Source organism: Simochromis diagramma, unplaced genomic scaffold (genome assembly GCF_900408965.1).
Source record: "Simochromis diagramma unplaced genomic scaffold, fSimDia1.1 OVJJ01000690.1, whole genome shotgun sequence".
Classification (NCBI taxonomy): domain Eukaryota; kingdom Metazoa; phylum Chordata; class Actinopteri; order Cichliformes; family Cichlidae; genus Simochromis; species Simochromis diagramma.
In genome coordinates, this window is record NW_024387483.1 from 96,064 (window position 1) to 118,120 (window position 22,057).

The 22,057-nt window shown below is 40.3% G+C and overlaps 1 protein-coding gene and 2 long non-coding RNA genes across 10 annotated transcripts in view; 1 reads left to right on the plus strand and 2 right to left on the minus strand.

Annotated features, from left to right (window-relative positions):
* The window catches only part of LOC120724485, an 18,615-nt gene extending 14,424 nt beyond the window's left edge, over positions 1 to 4,191 (minus strand). Inside the window, exons 1-2 of the long non-coding RNA XR_005693935.1 lie at positions 4,180 to 4,191; positions 4,073 to 4,079 (exon numbers count right to left, since the gene is read on the minus strand). This is a non-coding gene — a long non-coding RNA (uncharacterized LOC120724485). The remainder of the gene's footprint in view (positions 1 to 4,072; positions 4,080 to 4,179) is intronic.
* The window catches only part of LOC120724478 (CD226 antigen-like), a 100,565-nt gene that overhangs the window by 75,843 nt on the left and 2,665 nt on the right, over positions 1 to 22,057 (plus strand). The window contains exon 1 of one of the 6 annotated variants that reach the window (XM_040016669.1): positions 9,155 to 9,413. The exons of 3 other annotated variants lie outside the window; for them this stretch is intronic. In XM_040016669.1, coding sequence (XP_039872603.1) covers positions 9,350 to 9,413 — 64 coding nt within the window. In that variant the 5' untranslated portion in view covers positions 9,155 to 9,349. Of the gene's footprint in view, positions 1 to 9,154; positions 9,414 to 17,130; positions 17,233 to 17,988; positions 18,089 to 22,057 lie in introns of those variants that run through there. 2 more of the 6 variants (XM_040016670.1, XM_040016671.1) reach the window with 2 other exon arrangements.
* Positions 4,941 to 16,984, minus strand: LOC120724483. 3 transcript variants are annotated; one of them, XR_005693932.1, is made up of 5 exons: positions 16,098 to 16,984; positions 10,689 to 10,775; positions 5,441 to 5,565; positions 5,101 to 5,332; positions 4,941 to 4,998 (listed from the first exon to the last, which is right to left on the minus strand). It is a non-coding gene; the product is annotated as an uncharacterized LOC120724483 (long non-coding RNA). The 3 variants fall into 3 exon arrangements; XR_005693931.1 differs by lacking the exon at positions 4,941 to 4,998 and having other exon boundaries at positions 5,044 to 5,332; XR_005693933.1 differs by lacking the exons at positions 4,941 to 4,998; positions 5,101 to 5,332; positions 5,441 to 5,565 and adding an exon at positions 6,837 to 6,871.

Here is a 22,057-nt window from a genome sequence, read left to right on the forward strand (position 1 = left end):
ACTGGGGCACAAAGAGGGGGTCCACCTCAATACTGGTAAGTGTTCCTAATAAAGTGGCCGCCTGTGCGCACTTCCATAGTTAAATCAAAAACTTGAACAAATATATGTGGTTATGTTTGTATATATCGTGGCATTCAGTGTCAGTGAAAACATGTGTGACTGGGCTCTTAATTTAAAGAGCTGAGCACTCCTGATACTGTGTGACGTCACAGCAGGATGGATGAGGTTACTGCCTGGATGTAACACCACCTGTGTGAACAAACCTGTAAAAAGTATTTCACAAATACATGTTGTGAAGTTTATATCTGTTAGTGTGACTTTTCCTCTGTGTCACATACAAAACAGCTTCTGCACAAAGGGCAGACATTGAGTCTATGTTACTGAATTTAAAGAGGCTGTTGTTGCACTTAGGTGCCAGTAGATGGCAGCACCACAGCACAGTTTAATCTTGGTACAGTCACACAACAATAAGCTGCTGTTCACCTGAGACTCAATTATCCTGTTAAATCAGCTTCACATTTAAAAGCAGATTTCTGTCAAATGATCACGACCTTCCACTGAAGGAACTTTACTTTGAAGAGGTGTCTGTGATGTTTTGCTGTCAGTTATCTTAAGGAGATATTTTCAGCGGTATGCTTATAAAAATCTAACACATTATACATAAACACAGTTTATTAGTTGAGTTTAATTTCACAAATCAATCAATAAATAATAATTACTCTGTATCCTGTTTTTTCTACTGTTACTACACATTTGCTCTTTGTTCTTTACCAACTCACATTTTCTATCAGATGTTCTTGTGAAACAACAGAACCACAAGGGAAGAAAAGAAGCAGAGACACCAGATTGCTGCTGCGGTGATAGCAGCAGGTTCCACACCTCCTGCTGGTTGTCCGCCTCAGTGAGGTGACTCTTGCTTCTTTTAAATCTCCAAAGAGCCACAAAACCAATTTATGAGTGTCACATACTCATAAATTAAACGTAACATTCTTCAGAATCAGAGAAACGCCTCCATCCTTCATCTCCGGGTCCTTCAGCTTCACTCTGCCATAAAAAGATGGATGTTGATAGTTTTCATAGGAGCGTTTGTTCCTGTAGAAGTAGACGTAGCCGTCTGTGTTCAGGTCAGCTCTGCTCCACTTCAGCACTGAGAATATTTCATCTGTGGAAATCTGACACTGGAGAGTGACGTCATCTCCAAACTTCACCTGAACATCCTGCTGAAGAGCTGAAGCAAAAAAAGAAGTGATTTTTTGATATTTAACACACCTCAGTGACCTGAACTCACAGGAACATTTAACATAAAGCACGTGGTCTCAGGTGTGAAAACCCCAGAAACATTTTTAGACAGTGAAACAAACCTGCTTCTTGTAATCCGCCCACAGTCATGAAGAACAAAGATCAAATATAAGTAACGTAGTTAACTAAGCACACTAGTGATTCAGCTTGAAGAACCGCTCATGATAGGAAGTACATTTTTTTTTCTGTATAATACCATTGTCTCTGTGGAGGAGTTTTGGGCCATTCTTTTTTACAGTGTTACTTCATTGAAATGATTACACACAGTTCGGCCACTACAGCGTCTCAGTCTGGTTGATTTTTCCGTTTTTCAGACTCTCTGCTGTAGATTTGCTCTGCCTGGAAACACAAAAACACTTTTTTCTGATGTTAAAGTGATATTTGACTCTTGTAAACAAAAGTCTGGTCCTTCAGATCAGGTAAACATCTGTGTTAAACATGAACAAATTTGTTCTCAGGCTCTGGAGAGGATGTGGGATGTTTTTGCCTTCACCTCTCCCTCCAGGGCTTCCCTACCGCTGAACCCGCACTCAACGCATACCTGGGGCTCGTTTACGCTGATTCATCACAAGCAGTAGCGGTTTTAGATACGGGCGACACGGGCGGTTGCCCGGGGCGGCATCGTGGTGGGGGCGGCATCACGGGCATTGGAAAAAAAATTTAAAAATTGCTCGTACTCATGCTGCGCGACGTCGTGCCAGCGCATACTGGGGATGGCACAGGCACTGGTCGGTTTTCTATCGCTCTTTTGCTGGGAGTAAGGGCGCCCTCTGTTTGCGAGGTGCGCCTGCTGCTTGCCCAGCCCTATTCTCAAGCATCTGTTGGAAAGTCCCAAGAAATTAGTCTGGTCAAGCAAGAATTAGTCTTTCTAATTAACACTGAGCTGATAAGTTGCCAAAAAAATACTGCCTAATGGAATATAATGAACTAAAGTTAAAGACAACATCTTTCCTTATATATTTTGTATTGTGTGTGTAATTTAATTAAATAACATGTATAAATGGCCCATAATATTTTAGAAATGTGAAAATATAATAAAACAGCAAAATTTTATGTTTGTCTGAAATGAGTATTTATTTATTTTCTGTAGATGTACCACTATTGTTATCTGAAATTTGCTGACGTACCATGGGTGGCAGCCCCAATCAGAGTTTGGAGGAACAGACACATTTATTTAAGGTTTAGAGTTCACTCATTTATAGAAATCCTCAATCTACAATCACTGGACCAGATTCTACATATACCATGCACACACACACATTACAACACATGTGATAATAACATTTCAGCTTTTTACAAAATCCCAACATGCTCACCTATCAGACCTTCATTTTTTGGGGTCGTACGTTCAGTGAAGTTAAAGACACGCTGCCTAAATCCAAATTCACACCGCATCGCCTGCAGTGTGAACGTAGCATAAGATTCATGTGTGAAAGTGTTCCTGCTGCTTTAAGTCTTGGCTCACATCAACTTTATCTGCTTTGAAGAAAACTGAAGTGTGTCTGGGTTCACCACAACTCATGTTTTCCATCAGACATCTTAGTGAAACCCCCGAAGCACACGAGAAGATCAAGTGAGACCAAAGTTTATTGAACCTGCAGAGAAACCAGATCACTGCTGTGTTAGGAACATACGTTACTGAACACATGGAAACATGACACAATCAACTTTATTCAATCCAGCTTCATCTGAGCTTATTGGAAATTATCCAGTTTAACTTCTCTTTGTACTCTAAAATGAAAGAATAGTACAAATAAGCAATTGGAGTTAAAAGAAATGATCAATTTCTAGACCAAAATGTATTCTCAACTACTCATCAAAGTAGCCACCTTCGGCAGATATAACACCACATTTTGTGGTGGTTTAATAGCCCTCCACCACAGGGAGCTTTAACACAATCAGATGTGTCTGTGATGCATTTATTGTCAGTTTTCTTTTAAAGACAGTTTCATCAGTATGCAGAAACTCCAACACACTGTACATGAAGACCGTTTATTAATGGAGTTTCCCTCATATCACCAAATCTTGATATGCATCTATTAAAATAAGAGTTAGAATAGATTATAACAAAGTCAAAGTCTCTTTGCAAAGTTGTATCCTGTGGTTTTTTTTCCCCTTCAAGCAAACTTGTTAAACATTTTATAACACCATTGTGAAGTTTGCTGACGACACAGTGGTGTTGGGTGCCATCTCCAACAACGATGAGGCGGCCTACATGGATGAAGTGAAGAATCTGGCATCATGGTGCCAGGACAACCACCTCCAGCTGAACGTCAGCAAGACCAAAGAGCTGGTGGTGGACTTCAGAAGGGGTCAGCACAGAGACTACAAGCCCATTATCATCAATCGAGCTCCAGTGGAGAGGGTGCAGTCCTTCAAGTATCTTGGTGTCCACATCTCCTCAGACCTGACATGGGCTGCCCACATTCAGGTCCAGACCAAAAAGGCTAGGCCTGTATCACCTACCCAACTGGAAGTTCAGGGTCTCTCCAAAGATCCTCAGGATTTCTATACAGGCGCTGTGGAGAGCATCCTCACACAGAACATGACATCGTGGTTTGGGAACAGCTGTGTGAAGGACCAAAAAGCTCTCCAGAGAGTGATCCGTACAGCAGAACGCTGCTGCAGGATTGCTCTCCCCCGCTCAGGACACCTACACCAGGAGATGCCGGACGAGAGCCAGCGCAGATACTGAAGGACCCGTCCCATCCTGGCAACAACTGTTCCAACTTCTGCAATCTGGTAGAAGGTTCCGCATCTTCCGGGCAAGGACAGAGAGACTCAAGAGGAGCTTCTATCCCCACGCCATCCGTGCCCTAAACACACACACCCGCCCTCTCACATCATCTCATAATTGACTGAGACAGGACTCTTCCAGACACTAAACCAAGGCACAATGTACATTTCAATTCCTTTAATTTTAAATATGTTTATATTGTCTATCCTGTAAAATAGTCAGATATCTATCATATTAATGTACAGAATTCACCTGCTTGCTGCTACTACTGCACATTCACCCAGTGTATACACTATATGTGTATGTGTGTGTGTGTATATATATATATATATATATATATATGTTCTTCCTCTACCCCCATTTTTGCACATGTCGAGGAGCGTGTCAGGCTACATTTCACTGTGTGTTATACTTGTATAACTATGCATGTGACAAATAAAGAACCTTGAACTATAAAACAGGGTTAAATTTTCACATCATGTTTATATGAACAATGATCCATCGTGTAGATACAGAAAAAGCTGAGTGCAGCTGTACCTGAAATTTATTTTGTCCATTAAATGAGTTGCAATCAAATCAGCTCTGCTGTCAACAGACAAAACTTCACAGTCAACTAAGATTCATGTGTGAAATCGTTCCTGCTGTCTGTGGCTCACATGAACTTTATCTGCTTTGAAGAAAACTGAAGTGTTTTGGGTTCATCACAAACAACTCAGGTTGTCCATCAGACATCTTTTGTGAAACCAACAGAAGCACACAGAAGATCAAAGTGAGACCAAAGTTTATTGAAACTGCAGAGAACCAGATCACTGCTGTGGAGACGACCAGCAACTTAGAAACAAAATACAAATAACAGTAAATTACTGAACACAATGGAAACACTGACACAATACAATAACTTTAGTCAATCCAGCTTCATCAGAGCTTATTGAAATTATCCAGGTTTAATGTCTCATTGTACTCTGCAATGAAAGCACAGTACAAATAAGCAATTGGAGTTAAAAAAGAAATCAGGAATCAATTTAAAAGACAAATGTATTCTCAACTTCTCATAAAGTAGCCACCTTTGGCAGATATAACAGCTGAACACAGTCGTGGCGTTCTTTCTACAATGTTTGACACTTGTAGGTTGCTTTGCTTTCACTCTTCGGTCCAGTTCATCCCAAACCAGCTTGATGGGGTTTAAGTCTGGAGACCGTGCTGGCCACTCATATTTTCAAGCTTACCAGAGGGTACAGCATGGCGCTGCAGAATGCTGTGTAACCATTCTTTCGCCTACTCGATGGCGTACAGATCCTGCGTGATGAACCGAAGATTTCAGATTATAATTCATCAGACTACAAGACCTACATCTAAGTGTTATGATGGTCTGTCTCTCCTCCATTGTTAATTACTTTTTCTCACCATGTTCTGTAGCACAAGGACAATGCTGTTCCCCTGATGCTCACGAGGCCATGGTACACCAGTGTTCCAGCACTGCTTTTATGCAGACAGAGGGGGCTGTGGGTAATCCAGAAACATTGGACCACCTGTAAGAATTTATTATAATTATTGAGGTTAATTGAAATGATTCATCTTAAAGTAAAGTACAAGGAACCAACCGAAATGGCAAAATAAACACGGAGAAAAGACAGACATACACATTTTATTAGTCATTTAAGCTTTATTTATATTAAGATTAAGATTATATTTTCTTTTCAGATACTAAAAATAAACATCAGTGTCAGTCTCCATTCTGTCAAGCTGACAAACAAAGCAGAATTAAAGTCAAGTCCTCAAACTCTCCTATCCTGTTTGATAGGAGAGTGACCCCAAACACACTTCCAGTGTGTATAGTACCAGATCATAACAACAATTGCATCAGTGGGCTTTATAAGGCTATAATAAGGTAAAGACTACCATAATATCACCATGGTAACTTGTGCTGTGAACATAACCTATTCTGGAGCCGATTAGAAATCGGCAGGTATGAAATCACCACCTTGTGCTATCCTCGCCCACTTATCAACCAGTCAACATCCACTTCTAGCACCACGCAGTCAGGATTGTGGAGGACTGCATGAGGACACGTCTCACATAAGTGACCCGACCCAACCTTGGATGGAGACATTTGCTTACACAGAAAGATGTAAGGCAAAAGAAAGTGAGTATTATTAGGGTGACAGCTGCACATTAGAGCTCTGAAACTTTAAAACGCTTTCTGTCCCACAGCCTGACAAAGGAGACGTGGAAATCTCTGCAGTTTGTCCCAAAAGGAAATTAAATCGATCAAAAAGCTGTTTCTTGATCTTTCATCTGGATGACAACCTGCCCTACAGCACAAGTTACCATGGCGACTCACCCCAGTAAGAAGGGAACCACCTTCGTTGTACAGAAAACCCAGACCTGCATGTACACCCTTAGTCCTACAGAGCAAATCATGTCTTCTCCTCCATCATCAGTTATCAGGAGAGCAGACAGTCAAAGTACAAGAATTCAAACAAACACAGAGATTCTACTTACAGAGCAGACACAGCACAGATGTTTCCTTCATCGTCCTTCTCACTCATTTCAGCTTCTTTTCATTTTCTGTCACTGACACCAAGTATGGGCAGGGATAGCTCAGTAGGTAGAGTGGTGGCCCCATGATCGGAAGGTCAGGGGTTCGATTCCCCTGAACAGCTACCCTGAGGTACCCCTGAGCAAGGTACCGTCCCTACACACTGCTCCCCAGGCGCCCAGTGGCTGCCCACTGCTTCACTGAGGAATGGGTTAAATGCAGAGAGGGATTTTTCCCCACGCAGACCAATAAAGTACACCTTCTTCTAAAGCCGCCCTCTTCCTTGGAGCACCTTTCTGTTGGTACAAAAACAGTATATATATATTTAACAGGTTTTCATTTGAATTAAACCTAGGAGAAGTGAAAAAGTTGATATTTTCCAACAGAAAGTTCTTACTTTCTGGGACAGTGACTCAAACTTACAAGTAGAGTACAGATCAACAGAACAACTCAGTTTACTTGGTGAGTTGCATGTCTGCAGAACGCAAATATGTGAAGATTTACAATAAGCCAAGCTGTGGATCATATCTTTGCTGAAGGAAAATACAGGAAACAGCATTGCAATATGGATGAGCCAGTTTCTGACGAGGAGGATGATAGAGAGCATCAACACAGACACATCTGATGAGGAGGTCACAGGTGCTGAAGCTGCTTCTGCTGAAATATACAAATCCAAAAGTGCAGCACCTCCTGGCTCACATGGCATTAACCTGGGCTCACCAGGTTTGCTGTGACAAGAATAAGTGTCTTTTTATGCCATTGACAAGAACGACATCATTGCTGTGACAAATCTTGAAAGAAAAGAAGTTGATGGCGACATTTGGAATGACACTGATGAAGAATTCGTGGATTCCCATGTTCTTGTATCTGTAGTGTACAGATCCGAATACAAGACCACTGATAGTCTCTGGGATTCGTTAATTGGATTAAAGCATTCTGCAGTTTACACTCAGGATTAAACAAATACTACATACAAATATCTATAAAATACCTGGAATATTCTCAAACATTTCCAACATCCCCACATTGAAAACAATAACCAACAATAATCCTATGAAGATAAATGAAATTCCCACACTTTCTACTCAAACCTTAACTCCTCCTCCTCCTCTAAGAAACCAATAAACTGTTTGTGGGCCCCGGGGCATCATTTTCCCAATATTCCCGATATTTCACAATATCGGAACCAGGAAGCAGCAGGTGAGCAACAGTATCATTTATAATTGCTAACATGAAAATTATACAACTTAGACGAGTTTGTAGAATTTTGATATAGATCTTTCTGTGCTTTTTTATTGTAGACCAACACCGTAGTGATGAGGCGCAGATACCAAAGAAGACAAGTACGACTAGAACTTACACACACCGACCACGACCACCACGTATACACTCAGCTGAAAACCTGTAAATAAAGGTTTCAACAGTCCCCCAATTACTGTCTGTTTACGTCACTGCCCAATAAGCCTGCAGAATATATTAAAGATGTAAAAAGAGTCCGCCCGTTCCAAGCTCTTAGCTCTGATCTTCAGAGGTGACAGCGTAGTCCATTTCCATGGAAAATGCTCCTTCTGGTAATACATGGCCAGCAATCCAGGCAAATCTGATATATAAATCATGGCAGCTTGTGATGCAAAAAACAGCTATTCCTCAAAGCTACAGATTTACACAGGTGAGCCTGTGAGTGGCATCCTTGAGAAAAATCAGGGAAAACATCTAGTCCTGGAACATCTGGAAATGTCATTCCACATATTGAATGGAATAGTATTTACTTATTTGCACATCTATTTAGTTATGGCTTATCTCACTGGCTTTCTAGATTAATGCAGGACAAGTGCAGTGCCAGGATTCTGACTTTGGAAACGCCAGACTGATATAAAAGTTTGTTTTTAACATCATATCATTTCTATGTATTAAAAGCAGACATATGCACACACATGTATAAATCAATAAAACAGCACCTGATATATCATTGTTAACTTTTGCTACTTATTTAAACAGCAAAATCCAAAGTGAAATTAAGTAGTCTTGCTTTATTTTTTTATCATTATCATTTATTTTAATAATTACTGTCATACTGGCCAGCAGTCTCTCATCTAACGAGTGAGAGAAAAAGACTGGACTAAAATCACATGATCAGAGAAAAAGTGACACTGCCAGCAGAAATCCATCTCCTGTCTTGTCTATTGACTTCGACAATGAATTTAACTAACTAACTAACTAAATAAAACACACTCACTTCAAGGCACAGACTCTGTTGGTTTTACAAAATCACAGCATCCTGGGACAATTGATGGGCAAAGCAAGGCTTCATGAAAACACTAAAACATTTGAAGCATTTCTGTTGGAATTGCATCGAAGTTTCTCAAAAATCTGACACCTTCTCAACAGTGACACCTGCTGCCTAATTTGGCTTTCACCACATCTTTATGGCACTGTTGTGTGAAACTGTGATGCAGACCAGTCCTGCACAATTCCAAACACATACAATTATTATACCGGACTCTCAGTAATTTTTGCCAAATTTATGGGCTGTTGAAATTTGTGATAAGAACAAGATTAATAGACAGAGGGGCTTTTTTCTTTGTTTTGTGGTCCAGCTCCTCACTAGGGGGCAGTATTGATGCACCTCTAAGCTGGTTTGCCAACGAAGAAGGAGGCGGCAAAACAAGGAAGTGCCTGTGCTTCAGAAGTGCCGGTCAACCGTGGTTTCGAGCCTGCTTTCTCTACACATTTATAACACTTATCTTCAGCTTTACAGAAGATACCAGTACGAGATGGGGGGTTCCGGAAAGCTGTACTTTTTCCTCGGTGTTCTCCATGTCTATGCCTCGTCTGCAGGTGAGATTTCAGCCTTGAAGGCTAGCCTAGCTTAGCCTAGCCGACACTACGCTTGAATCTATGAATCAGAAATTCAATTGGCTCTTGACGTTGGTTCTTTATTTTATAAAACGGGCGTCTGCGATCCGGGTCCGGAACCACCAGATGTCCCATAAGGACCCGGACCTACAGCCGTAACAAGAAACCAGAGTGGGGCAGCTTTTCTTGTTTTACAGTATTAGCAGTGGCTAAGCAAATTATTCTGTGCAAAAAAGAAAACTGACAGTAATAATAGAGCACTCATGGTCTGAAATCCTGGGCCCCTCCCGAGAGTGACTGCAGTTAGTTCAAGTCCAGTCTTTGACTGTTTGCAGATTGTTGCCTCCTTTCAGGCGAGATGAGCCCTCTTGATCAATTTATTTAGTATCAGTTTAGTATTTGGTGTCACTGTATCACTTTTACCCAGATACTAACATGTTTAGTAAAGCTGAGGACAATTTAACGTGTTACAGCAGTGAAAAATGTTTTGGAAATTTGAGGGTTTATGTTTCTTGTGTAGATTTCACTTTTAAGAGTCTTCACAGTCCATCCAATATTAAGTATTACTTGTGTTGTAAAATAAAAATTGTAACCGCAGTTGAGCATTTGAGTCTGTGAACCACAAAGTTACAGATTCATCAGAGAGAAGTCGCTCGCTCTTTGCACACCGCTGACATAAAGACAACTCAGCTCATTTCTGCTCCGTTTCAGTAAAATCCGAGTGTTTAGAGGCATAAATCCGTATTATGCCTCTAAACACTCAGTGAGAGGACTGAGTTGAGCCAAAGCAGCTTTAAAATGCTTGTGCAAAGAACCATTACTCTATCTGGTAATGTTCCTCCCTCCTTTTAGGGATAAGGAGCAAGACAATTTTTTGAGGGGGGGCTAAGTTTATACAATTTGCAATAAGTTGTGTGCCACAGGCTTTCAAATTCATATTTATGTGACTAGTTTAAATATTCTCCTCCTGAAACTCTTACAAACGCCATAAAACCAGCTGAAACAATACAACAGTCAAACTGACACAGAGTACATCCAGCAGCTTTTTAATCTCAGACAAGGCTGTGTGCTGCTGTAGATGTTAGTGAATCTGGCCCTAAATCTTCCTTTAAGAATTCAAGTTAGAATCAAATGCCTGACATCACACTACAATCTGACACCACAGCTTTTGGCCATCACAGAAAAAGGAAACACGAGTTCTGTCCATCGTCTGTAACTCTGAAATCTGAACCATGAGACAAACAAGAGCATCTCTACCTCTCAGCTCGGACTCTCTCTTCTCTCTGATGATGATGATTCGTCCATGACGGACGTCCTCAGTTCTTCCTGCAGATCCACCACCGTCTACACAACAAAGCACATACAGATGACGTCAGTGCAGCAGGCACAGTCCTACTGATACTGCTGCTGTTTTAATTATAACACAAAAATCAGTCACATTATTCAATCTGGCCTAATCAGAGTTCAGCACGCTGTTCAGGTGTGAGTCCTCTTATTGGAGCACACCGGCTGATGTTTGAGTGAAAGGGAATTTTCCTTTCTTTAGTTTAATATTAGAAAATGTTTGTTACCTCAATAGTAGCATCACACACCATCTTATACTTACTGGTTATCTATTAGTCAGTAAAAATGTTTGCTGTATGTTAAGATTAAGACTAGGATTATTATATTTTCTTTTTTATACATTAAAAAAACTTCAATGTCAGTCGGCCTTCATCCTGTCAAGCTGACAAATATCCCAGAGTTGAGTCGATTTTTTCCTCTGAACTCAGTAGTCCTGCAGGCCTGAAGCAGGATTTGCTCTAACCTCAGAGTTAACTACAAAAGGTCATTCACTGCTTACCAGCATATAGTCAAATCATTTGTCGTTTGATATCTTCAAACAGCTACAACAGCGGTTTCCTAAAGGCATTCTTTAAGGCTTTGTAAAGTAAGACCCTAAAATAGTATCATCAACAAGGTAACTTGTGCTGTGAACTGTCCTAGAATCAGTTAGTTCTAGATTATAGATCAACAGGGATTGAAATAATCGCCTCCTGACCAATCAGTTCTCCAAAAGTTAGCGCCACTATTCCTGGAAGATCCCTTGGACCACTTTGTAGACCACTGGGTATAAACCTCTGACATCTCCGCGTTTTCTTCATAGTTCAATTTTACCTTTTTATTTTTTTTAATTCTCTTTCTGATGGCTGCAAACAAACGTCCTCCTGCCCCGAAACAATCTACCTTACAAAACTCATATACCGTATTTTTCAGACTTTAAGGTGCATTTGAAAACCTTTCATGTTCTCAAAAATTGACAGTGCACCTTATAATCTGGTGCGTCTTATGTATGAATTCTAGTTGTGCTTAATGATGTCGAATCAATTTTATGGTAAGCTAAGAAGCCGCACTGCTTGATGTATTGTCGGAGCATTACGGTGACTGTAGTCAGAAGCGTCGTAGAGTAATACGTACTGCGCGTCAACATAATATTACTGTATTGTGCGTGTATGATGGACCCTAAACTGGGGCTTGTTGAGAGAAATGTGTACGAAGTAGATTTCAAACTCAAAGCTATCAGTCACGCAGCAACATGGGAACAGAACAGCTGCAAAATCTGTCTTTGTTATTATGCTCTATGACTTTTTAGTTTACATTTGACTGCACAATTGCGATCTTTTTTGTTATGCACAAAAGAACATTGTTTTAAATTATTCATGGAGTATTATTTAATAAATCTTGATAATTTATTTTGGAGTATTTTTTTTAATGTACATCTACGTTGTATGTTAATAAAAGTGTCTGTGTGACGTCTGGGACATGCTTTATATCATGTGTCAGCATCCAGCTAAAGAATATCAAGATATGAATTTTAGGCCGTATCGCCCAGCCCTACGTACGCATAATGTTACAGTTTGTTTTGATATCAGCTAATAATAAATATAATTTGTAAGGATCTGAGTGTTATAAAAATAATGACCCTAGGTAGTTTATATCAAAATTTCAATTCAGATAAATTCACACATCTGGGAGGAGTTATGAACAGATATACATGCGTTACAATTGTTACAGTTTATTTTTCCTTTATAAATCTGCCCCTCAGCTGCTTGGTCACACTGATTGGTGTACTGGCAGCTAATAGTTTAACCACTTGGTGCTCTGTGCTGCTGTTTAGTTCTAAGTTGATGGCTGATGGTTGAAGCTTACTGTCCTAAACCCTGAGGAAGGAGACGTGGAAATCTTTGTTGTTTGCTCCAGATCAAAGTGATTAATGTGACTGATTGAACAGACATTCTTGGTGTGTGTTTGGTGTTTCCAGCACTGTGTAAGAGACAACAACAACAGCAGGTTGGAATCACAGAGAATAATACATATACCTTTTCTAAATCACCAAATTAGGGTTTGAGAGAAAGTTTAAATATAAAAGCATAGATGTTAGATATGAGGTCATCAAGTACACTCTAGGTGTCCTGTTTTAGAATCATACATTAATTCATTTAGAATAACAAGATGCAAACTGTTGTTAAAAGCCAGGGATCAGGGAAACATAAAGACTATTAAAAAACACCCTCCTACTAACCCTGTCGAGGCCAAGGAATCTTCTGGGAATGGTGACACCATTTTCTGGAGAACTGATTGTTCAATAGGTAGTGATCTCATACCTGGATCTTAACCCTCTGGGATTCAGGGTATAATTGGCCGTTTTTGACTACTTTTGAGTTTACCTCTATATTTCACCTTTAAAAACTGTTAATCTTGCCTTGTTTGGTATCGGGTTTTTTTCAGCACAACCTCAAATATCTGAAATTTGAGTTATTTTTTTCATTTTGGTATACTATGTTAGCACAATTGACCTGAATTCAGACAAAAAATTCACAATCTGAGTAGAAAAAAGTTAGATTTCTTACTGTAAAACCCACAAACATGTTTAATGAATCATTTTAATAACTTGAAATAGAAATTGTACATTTCTAAAAATTATGCACAAGTTTTACAAACAACAAAGTTATCAGGTACTATTTACCTAAAAATGCAGCCAAGGCCTCAGGCGTTTTTTATATAACCATTTAAATCTATTTACAGAACAATCAGGTGTGCTGCATCAAATAAGAAGGCACACAAATTATTTGTGCAAGTCCAAAAAATGTAGTTTGTGTTCAGTATAAGACAGAGGAGAACACCACAGGCCTAAACCCTGCAGGTCTGACAACAGGAGGTGCATCAGTCCTGTTTTCCATGTGGGAACAGCGTTTACACTGGAATCTGCCTTTGACGGCTTTTTTAGAGCAAATATGAAATTCAGCAGTCTAACTGACACACAATACGAGACAATAACTACACAACAAACTAACTACAGCCTCCAAACACGCTAAACGTCACTAATGTCTCACATATGAAAACTCGCTCTCTCTCTTTCTTTCGCTCACCCCGCTTTCCGTCACAGGTGTCACCCTTAAAAACTTCCCCTACTCTCTAAACAACCAAATGTCACATGTTGCCATATCATTTTTTGATTGGCTGACATGGTAACCTAACACCAATAGGGAAGGGGTGTTTTTTCTTTTTCTTTTTTCACTCGCAAGCCGAGAGTGTTTGCTAGCGCTGTCTCTAGAAAACGCCGTTTTTACCGTTCTTCCCGCTGTAAACACCACTGTTTTGTTCAGAAAAAAACATCGCGTGTATTTTTTATCATAACTCTGGTTTTACGTGGCCCATCGACACAATTTAAAAACTGGTATATAGCTTGAAGTCCGCACTTTCGACCCAAGTTGAAATGGAGACTGAGTTGCTGCATCTTGTAGCTGTGTCGTCTTAAATTGGTCATGTGATTTTGACACGCCGGCACACCCGTTGACCCCAAAGGTTTAACCTGTTCTACGACACAAGTTGCCATGGCGATTTAAGGAGAGAACCACTGACATATTTAAAGATGGGTGACCAGCATCTAAACTAGGGCTGCAAGATATTAGGAAGACCTGCGATATGCGATAACTGTGATCAATATTGCAATAACGAAATGACTTGCGATAAAATAAATAAAAAACTATTTCAGTTTTACTGCAACAGTTTTATTTAAAGAAAGCTGTTGTATTAGCAGTGTAACAACAAAGTGCACTTTAACATTGAAACACTGTTCCCAAATTTTTTTTTCCTGAGGCTTGAATTCTGAAAGACATCCTTCCCGGTCTCTATAATCAGTTTTAAATAAACATAACTTAAATTATATTGTGAGTCTGGAAAATACACAGTCTCTAGACACCATGTGTTCAGTTCAAAGTGTGAAGCTCATATATGGTTCCGTTGTACGACTTGACCATAGGTCTGTAGTGCTTGCGTAGTTTTCAGCTTGGCTCAGTTCAAACATGACAGTCTTGCGGCATGTTTCGTACATTTGTGGAATGGCGACATGGGAAAAGTAGTTTGGTGAGGGGATGCAGTATCTCCGGTCTACTTTATGTATCAGACTGGTGAAGCCCTCTCTACTAACTGTATTTATAGGCATCATGTCTTAAGCCAGAAAATGTGTAATGGCCTCTGTTATTGCTTTGTAGAGCTTTGACGTTTTCTCATAGAGTTCCACTTGAAAAACTCTGATACAGAGACGGCTGTTGGACTGCTGTGCTCTTTGTCTTAACATTAGGGTTAGCCAAACAAAGGTTGCTATCTTTCTGGAACTCTTCAAACAGTTCTCTGTGGTTGTATTGAAGATGATGGATGATCTGATATCGTCATGTTGGTGTTGTTCCCTCATCATCATAGATAATGTTGTTCCGACGAATCACCTTCTCCTGACGTCATCCGCGACCTCGAAAAAAACAAACGCCTCTGTAAGGACAATATGTATAATGCTTACTGTTTATTAAAGAAAAGTATCCTGAAATGCAAAGAATTCAAGTTCCTGGATCGGCGGACAGAAGCGGTTTCTCTTCTTGCAAGCGAAGTAGATTTTTTTAAGGCGGTATTTTTCAAAGGCAGAAAAAGGGGACGTCACAACAATGTGACTGGTCACTTGCAATGTTGAACCTGGAACAACATTTATTATGATGATGTGGGAACAACACCAACACGAGCATATCAGATCGTCCGAAGATGATGGTGGAGATTAGTCGTGTTTCCTCTGGTGGTTGCCACGAGTGTTCGGCAAGTTTTGCAGAGTACCTGTGTTTGGAGAACGTCGTCTTTATCAAATCCAATGTACCTCCAAATAAGCGAGGTACATTTTTTTCTTTTTTTTTACCCACGAGTTCATAGTCAGTAGCGTTCTCGTCATGCATCTCGCTCTCAGCCATTACAACTCTGACTCTTTGCTGCAGCGTTGTTCGCTCCCCACCTGCTTAGGAGGCGGGCCTCTAATCCATTTGATTGATTAAGGCTGTAAAGGGCTCTATCTATTTATATCTATCTCTATTCGACTGGTCAAATCTGTAAAGGGGTTTCTTTGATTGGTAAATTCTTTAAAGCACGTGTGTAAACATTTTAAAGTACCCAATTATTGCAGTTTTTGCCATCTTTTGCGATGGGCCCATCGCACAGGCTGATATCGCGATGCCAATAAGTTTTCGATTTATTGCGCAGGCCTGATCTACACCTTCTGTCCTACTAAGAAAATCATGTCTTCTCCATCAGTTATCAGGAGAGCAAACAGTCAAAGTACAAACTTTCTCACACAGAGATTCTACTTACAGAGCAGACACCGCACAGATGTTTCCTTCATCGTCCTTCTCACTCATTTGAGCTTTTTTTCACTCTCACACCAAGTAAAGCCCGCCCTCTTCCTCTGAGCACAAGCCGTTCTGTTGGTACCAAAACAGTGTTGGTAAGGTAAACTATATAAAATATATATCACACAGCAATACTTTTTAATTTCCTTAAAACACTGAATTAAACACTTAATGGCTTATTTAAAGAAAATCATCCGACACGTCTACTAATCTTGATTGTTATTTAACAATCGGTGACATTTTTTGTTAACATCTACTAGTGGTTGAAAAAAGTGGAAAGAAGCAGTGACACGGACATGTTAGTGTTATCCAACGTCAGTTTGTCGTACCTCTTAAACATTACCTGGTCGCTTTTATTAGAATTTGAAACGAGAGAAAAGTTTCTGCCCAATTTTTGTTTTATGCTCTCATATTATCCATCCTAATAAAACAAAACACCTTCTTCAGTGTGAATTAATAGGTTACAAACCTGGATTCTGGCTTTGGAAAGCCGTAATTTGGTCTGGGTCTTCTAATTATAGACCATGATGTTTTTAATACTATCGTTTCTATTTATTACAAACAGGTACAAGCACCTGCCGATATATCAAGAAAACAACACCTGATCTTTCATTGCTGTTTTTCCTCTGGGTTATCAAGATCTGTTTACTTAAACATCGAGATTCAAACTATAGTTAAATCAATTTTCTTATTGTAATGGAAAGATAACACTGCAAGTCACATAAATTTAGATTTAACTTCATGTCTGAAGTTAAAATCTAAATAAATAAATTAACAGAACTTGGTCTTGTCTTTTGTCCCCCAAACCCCATGTAGGACATCTGAAACAAACATGTGATCAGTAAAGAAAAAAAAATCACACACACAAAAAAAAAAAAAAAAACACATACACAACGCCCACTGGGCAAAAAAAGGTGTGCCCAAGTGAACAGACCGCTGTGTTAAGTTGTTGCACTCTGTTTGTTTGTTGGTCTAATCGCACCATCCTTGGATATTTATTACACTGATCTTTAGATCCTCTGAATCCCACCACACGATGGGGAATATCTCTCTCTTATTCGGCCTGATTATCGGTGTCTTACTTCCCTTGTTTACAGGTGAGATCCGTTAAAGCAGCTTTTGGCTTTTGCGAGCTTATCCGTCAACTGCATCTGAGATTGTGTCTGTTACAGTTCTCTTGGTCTGAATTTTGATTAAACCGCCTTTACTGTAACCCAGCAACGATGGGGGGGCACAATCCAGTGTACTCTACGCTAGCAGCTCATACTGGTGTGTTAGCATCAAGTGTCTGGCAACTGCAGACAGCAGCTAGCTCCGGCTACAGCCAGCTAGCACTGAACAAAGCGGAGACCAAAACTGACATTAACACGAAGCAATCGCGGTCCGTATAGATAGTCGCTACAGCTAATTAGCGGTTAACCGTCTAGAGACTGGGCTCAATACATTCAGTAGCCGCAATGGGAGATCGAGACGAGTGTTAATACCGAGCAGTGATGGCCTAACAGGTGCTGTTCCTTGGCGGAGCCAGGGGGTTAGCCCCGGCTAACCGAAGCCAGCGAGTTAGCACAGGCTAGAACTAATTGGAGCTACATGGATGTGGCTGCTGTCAGGGCCATCACTGTTTGGTCTTACTAGTCATCCGCTGCTACATTTTTCGTAGTCCAAGATCGAGACGAGTATTAATATCACTCGCTGTAATCGGATACGGACGCTGGTATTTAAACCAGGCAAAACGGCCCCTACAGCAGCTGCTGGTTAGCTTAGGCTCCAATTAGCTGTAGCCGGTGCTAAACCGCTGGCTAAATTCACCGTAATCTTAGACCGACACTTTAAACACATCAAAACAGCGCAATGACGAACCCGACAGCAGCTAGAGCCAGGTAGCTACAGCTAACTAGCACTTAACCGTCTCACTACCTTGACTCACAGATGCATCGGAGATGATCCATACAGGTACTGCTAGTATCCATTTAGACATTGGCCACAATGGATTCTTCCAGAAAGTTAAACGAGAAAGTAATCGCTAGCAGCTCGTACTGGTGTGTTAGCATTAGTATCAGGTGTCTGACAATATGAACGAGCCCTCGCGTAACACGGCGGCAGCAGCTAGCTCCGGCTACAGCTAACTAGCACTGAACAAAGCGGAACCCAACAAGGATAATAACACGAAGCAATCGCGGTCGTATAAATGATAGCTACAGCTAATTAGCAGTTAACCGTCTAGAGACTGGGCTCAATACATTCACTAGCCGCAATGGGAAATCGAGACGAGTGTTAATACCGAGCAGTGATGGTCTAACAGGTGCTGTTCCTTGACGGAGCCAGGGGGTTAGCCCCGGCTAACCAAAGCCAGCGAGTTAGCACGGGCTAGAGCTAATTGGAGCTACATGGATGTTCCTGCTGTCAGGGCCATCACTGTTTGGTCTTACTAGTCATCCGCTGCTACATTTTTCGTAATCTGAGACGGACGCTAGTATTTAAACCAGGCAAAACGGCCCCTACAGCAGCTGCTGGTTAGCTTAGGCTCCAATTAGCTGTAGCCGGTGCTAAACCGCTGGCTAAATTCACCGTAATCTTAGACCGACACTTTAAACACATCAAAACAGCGCAACGAACCCGACAGCAGCTAGAGCCAGGTAGCTACAGCTAACTAGCGCTTAACAGTCTCACTACCTTGACTCACAACAGCATGGGAGATGATCCCTACAGCTACTGTTAGTATCCATTTAGACATTGGCCACAATGGATTCTTTCAGAAAGTTAGAGAAAGAAATCCGAGGAAATTGATACGTCGTTTAATGTAATGTATGGCAAACTGGCATATTTCTGAGGGCTTTAAACGACATCACGTAAAAATAACTGAAACAACCAAAACATTTTTTTCGTTGCTACTTAAGCTTGAAATTGCAGGATTTTCATCAAAAAGGAACAATGTTAAAACAGTGAAAGTGTCAAATGTAAAGGATATAGATAAATATAACGAAGCTGTTGCTGTCACCTGATAAACCCCTTTAACAGTGTTTTCACTGATGGCTGGGAGTGGCACACATATTCACTAGTATCAATTCAAGTCCTAGAGTTAATTTCCCCTCAAAATGAGACTCGCAAGCACACAAACAGGATCACTAAAATCTCTCATAGATGTTATGTTTCCATATGATGAAGTCAGTCTGTGATTCAATGAGGTCAAGCTGGTAACTGCATGCGAGCTGTTTCTGACAATATCGCAATAAATGTTATAAATCACCAAAAATCCTAAATGTACCTTTCTGTCTATTCTATTTGCCCTTTGCACACTTCCTGTTCTATAATAATATAAACAGAATACAACCAGCTGGCAACCAGTTGAGTCAAGTGTCCTCAAGTTGTGCTCATTGACAAAGACTTGTTCAGGCTGATGACATCATGTTGGAAATCTGCCTGCATTTATAAGTGTAATTTTTCTGACATCATAGTATTTTATTCTATCTTGTGTAGTATGTTATTCTTTTCATCTTATTATGTTCCATTGGTTTTCCTAATTTCAACAATCTTTCTGAGAGTGTCTGCATCAGAAAAAGTCCAAGCTGTTACAGTTTGCAGAAAGGCTGCCTCCTGTCAGGCGACATGAGTATTACCACAGAATTATATCACTCATGAAAATGAGCAACATCATGTAAATATTAATTGTAACTGCAGTTTCCATTTTGTGCCATACGCTGCTGATATATTTTGAGTTTATTTTTTTTTTTAAAAACAGTTAAACCTGTAAACTCACAACTGAACTCTGAACATCACACTGCTGGAATAAAAAAAAATCTATATTGACTGATCCAGTGTAAGCTCAGGTTTCACGCATGTGTTTCTCTCTGAAAACATGTCAGTTCAGATCAGTGAATAAAGCGAAGCCAATATGCTTTGAATATCAGGAAATAGTCTAACACACTAACACAGACTAATTAAAAACTGCTTTTCTTCAGACATGTGATTTTATTCGTTACAGATTAGGCAGAAAGAAGTTTGTGCAAAGCTTACATGAATGAATTGAGCAGAGCTTTCAGTTGTGCTTTACATCATCAGAGTTACTGAGGAAGATGAATTTGTTTGTCTTGACTCAGTGTGAGGACTCTGCAGCGGCAGCTCTGAGTCATATAAGTAAATTACAGGTTAGACACTTGATCCTGTTAGCTTGAAAAAAAAGCTGAACGCTGGTGTAGATGTTACTCAACCCAACGTCTTCTTTAAAAATTCAAATCTTGTTTTTCACACGTTATTCTCGTTGTTTGCTGTCGCAGTTTAAACACGGTGGTCGTTCAGAGTCTCCGAGCAACGCTCTTCCTTAGCAATCCTCCCAAACACTACCTTGAGTACAAAATAGCGTTTTTATTTAAAAAACAGCAACAACAGAAACAGCCGTTAGGAAAAGGGACGCACCCTTTCCGTGTTGCTAACACGGCCTGCTAGCTGTGGGGTAGGGTTAGCTCAGTAACATGAGGGTTTATGCTTAAAACAGCCATTATAACTAAAGTAACACACAACAGGCTGGCACAGGAAGACTAAAACATGACTTTCAACGTGTTTATCAGCTTCGTGATCAAAATTACACCCACAAAAAACCCTGTTTGTACTGTGAATAAGCTTTAACACGCCAGTAAACTGTTCTGAAACACGGAAAATACAGTTGGCAAAAGACTAATATATTCTTTTAGAGGCCGTCCCTCCACACAGATTACAACTATGTAACTAGAGCACTAAAGAGGGAACACTTTTAATCCAAGGCCACACCTTATTTCAAATACTTTAGGCATTAAAACTCTACAAGTCGATTAAATGTTACTGAGGATCAGGACAAAGATGGCTGAACGAGCACAAACAGCCGCCATCTTACGTCTTTGACTGTAGATTCAAATTTAAAACCAGGCCTGAAACACAAGCTTCTTTTTACTGTGTGTATGTCTCTGTATAATAACTATATAAGGACATATAATTTGTCGTTGAATCTATAAAAACGTGTGTTGGCTTTAAAAACTTGAGCATTTTCTCTGTGACTAGTCAGAGGTCATCAAATATTTGTAAGCTGAGTAAGCGCTGTAGGTGCGGGTTATTCAGGCTCCGCCTATGATTATGGCGATGATATTCCTATATATATGGCCATGATGATATTCTAATACAAAGAGAAACGAAACCGATGCAGTCTGCGTTTCACCATCGCTCGGAAGATTTCTAGAAATAACACGTTTGTTCGGACTGTTTGAACGAAAAAGGACAAAATGAAAGATGAATCCCTGTGTCTGCCTCGGGTTTAGCTGCTCGGTACTTTATTATTTATTCTTTAACTCGTGTCTTCAGCACAGATCGGTCCGTAAACGCCATTGCCAAAACACTGTCATAATAACACCGAGCTTCTAATACATGTATGTTAATAAAAGAATAAATCTTACACTTGCAGCAAGCACACGGTAGTCTGTCCATCTGAGCCTGCATTGCGTCGAGGCGCAAACAGCACGCAGTCGCTCGGTCTAGTCTGCGGGATACTGCGCCTGCGAGGCTCAGTAAAGTCTGTAACAAGAGGGTGGAGAGAATGACGTGTCCAGAGAGGGGGAAAACCTGCGTGACTTGTCTGTTTCGAGAGCTTTGAGCAACAGTTGACTTTTTCGTATCTGTGCATCTTACGCTTTATTTCACATTTACAGATCTGAGTATTCACACGCGCGTGTCCGCGTTCACAGCAAAAATCTACAATCAGCTCTTCCAATAAATGGTTAATTTTAATTATTATACATTTAATTATTTAATCACTCACTTGAACTGATTTCAATGTGCTGGATGTGATGACGATGATCATTTCTGATGGTGAAACTGAAAAATAAACATTTTCGGGCATGTTCTTGTCTACACAAGCCCAGCAAGTGGCTCACAAAAGTGACAAGTGAAAAGTTTTTT